General features: G+C 38.5%; 1 protein-coding gene across 1 annotated transcript in view; it reads right to left on the bottom strand.

Annotated features, from left to right (window-relative positions):
• The window catches only part of LOC104162547 (histidine-rich glycoprotein-like), a 10,855-nt gene extending 8,648 nt beyond the window's left edge, over positions 1-2,207 (bottom strand). The window contains exon 1 of the mRNA XM_009701303.1: positions 1,962-2,207. Coding sequence (XP_009699605.1) covers positions 1,962-2,159 — 198 coding nt within the window. The 5' untranslated portion in view covers positions 2,160-2,207. The remainder of the gene's footprint in view (positions 1-1,961) is intronic.
• Positions 2,208-2,758: the final 551 nt, after the last annotated feature.

The raw sequence follows: 2,758 nt of genomic DNA, 5'->3' as shown, positions 1-2,758 counted from the left end.
TGCATTTGGATTCAATAAAGCCTAAGAAGAGCTTAGGTGAAATTAAGTGTCTACATCTGAATATGCAGTAAAAAATTCCTCTGTTCATCTGTGGGATAGCTCTTGGAAAAAAAATTATCTTATATAGTGCCTTCTTGGTTGTTTTAAAAGCATCTTGGGCACCAGAGTTCTGCACTGCACAAGCCCAGAACTGTTCTAGTGGGAATACTTGAGTATCTTGTGCTTCTAGAACGCCCATGTAAACCCAGTAGAGATCCGGCTGCTGGGAATTGCTCTGCTTAAGTTTCTAAGGGGGTTGATGTGATAGACTCTATTGCATGGAGATAATCAAAATAATGCTCTAGTCTTTTTTTAATATACTATTATTACAGAGCCAACATAACTTCTTGCACGGTAGTGTACATGCAGGAGACCACAGCTGGTGGCTTTGGGTCTGAGAAGGTACAGAGACCTTACAGGGAGAATTCTGTAGCAGTAAGATAGACAGAAGGGTCTTTTCTGTTCTTGTACACTCTTTGTGATAGCTGAAGCTGCGGCCCTGGACTGCAAAGACAGTAAAAATTCATTAAGCATACAAAGCAAAACATAAGCATGGTAGTCTAGTGGCTATAGCATTCATCCGGAAGTGTGAATCCTCAGGTCTGGGCCCTATTCCAAGTTATGATTCTATAGTTTAGATTCTAAATAGATAGATCTTCAGATTCTGTAGTTAGATTCTATAGATCTTCAGATTCTATCGTTTTAACCAATTGTAGTCAATAATTGTTTAAAATGTAGAAACATTGAGATTTTTCTTTTTAGGAACAGCTATGTTTTTTCTCATTCATCGGATGAATTTTGCATGTCTTACTGCCCGGTGGCTCCACTTCACAGGGGTGGCACACACATAGCTGCATGGCAGCAGCACGCTTCAAGGACGGGAGACATGAAGGTTTAAATCTCTTAATGCTGAAGAAGGTGGATTGCTTCCTAGATGAGCTGTTTAACTACCTGACTGTTGCATAAAGCCCGATAGTATCACTTGCCACATCCTTATCTTTGAAAAGCAAAATAATCCATCAGGTTTTTTGAAAGTATACCTGAAGACCTGCAGGAATCTGGGCTTTGGGTCACTTTCTGAGCTTTTTCTTGTCCTAACAGATAGTCTTAAGCAGCTCCATCAAAAACTAACCTGTTTTTTCTGTTGCCGTACTGAGATGTGTAATACACTTAAACAGTGCATGTATGCCTGGATTCTAGTTTCATAGCCAAGCAGCTAAAAGGTACACGTGCATTAGTAAATCTGCATGTCCTTGGTCTCTTTTATCTACTAGTTAAAGAAATATTGTATTCTATTGCTTTTTCTGCTATTGATTTGCTTTGGCATTTAGGCAATCATTGAGAAAGGCTTATGTATCCTCTCTAGGAAACAGAAATAGAAATAGGAAGGAAATAGGAAATGACTGATAGGGATTCTCTATCCAGCCCTTCCCCTGTTTTGCAGAGTGGCATTTTCATCTCCTTTGGCTTCCTCTGCCTTTTTTCTTCCCTCCAGTTATCCAGCTATCTCCAAAATTAAGATAATAATAAAATATCGATCTTGCAGGATACTTTGATCTAATTAATGTTAGACATTCGCAGATTAAAGAAACTCTCCAGATATAAGTTTTGAACATAACATCTGAGTCCTGGCAACAGACAGGACAAATTAATTTCCAGTGTTGTATAAAGCTGTTCAGAGCACCTCTTATGCCAATATGCTGTCGGCCAAGAGAATGGAAGGCATTCAGCATCATTCGAAATCAAGCTTACGTACAATAAATCATGCACAAATGAATACTGAGATGGTGTAAATCGGAGTTGATTCATTGAATTATGTCAACATTGCTCTGTTAAAAGCAATAAACATAAGCTTTTAATGATCTGGCTCATTATTTTAAAATCACGGTCCTGTGTAAATCAGCCTTTAAATTGATACTTACTATATGTAGTTCATGTGCATCAGCAACACGGAATAAACCGAAAACATAGCCACTTCTGCGATGTCTGTTGACCAAATCCAGGGCCACTCCTGCATCTGTTTCAATGGTATTACAGTCTGCAGGTGTAACACTTGCTTTGTTTTGGGCATTAGAGCACTGCAGTAGTGTTAGAAAAAAAGCTGAAACTAGAAGCAGCATTTTGTTTGCAGTGTTAGGTCACTTCTGCCCATGCTCTGATAAAGCCAGTAGTCTGCACTTAAATCACAGTAGCCCACCAAAGTTATAAATGAATGCTAAAAGGGTTTTATATAAATTTAAGTGTTGTGTCAGAGGGCCATTACCTTGACCCAGGATTAGCATTTGTAAATAGCAAGTAAATGATTATATCGTGGTTGAACAGATTTTGAGAAAAGTAGGCGTTATGATATTCTCTGAATTACCTCTCAAAGGGACTATGTTCATGATTCTTTAAGCAGGCATTGTGCAATGGTGTTTTACTATGAAAAATACTTAGGTGTGCTGCTGAACTTGGCATTAAGAATGTCTGGTTTATGTGCAGGTATTATGCAATCTTGGTTTTCTGTTCACTGTAAAAACAGTTGAACTGAAAATATGCTGAAATATTTGTGGTCAAATGATGGCTGTATCCATATCCCTGTTTTTACAGATCCTTAATTAGCAAAGAACTATTGAAAGGGAAACAAGGACATCACTCAGATATGGAAAAGGGATATAGCTCAAGGTGCACTTGCAAGCTGGTGCTCTGTAGCTTCTATGTGAGCATCTGCTACTCTTCC

This window comes from Cariama cristata, unplaced genomic scaffold (genome assembly GCF_000690535.1).
Source record: "Cariama cristata isolate BGI_N322 unplaced genomic scaffold, ASM69053v1 scaffold9060, whole genome shotgun sequence".
Lineage (NCBI taxonomy): Eukaryota > Metazoa > Chordata > Aves > Cariamiformes > Cariamidae > Cariama > Cariama cristata.
This window is presented reverse-complemented; position numbering and strand designations above follow the sequence as displayed.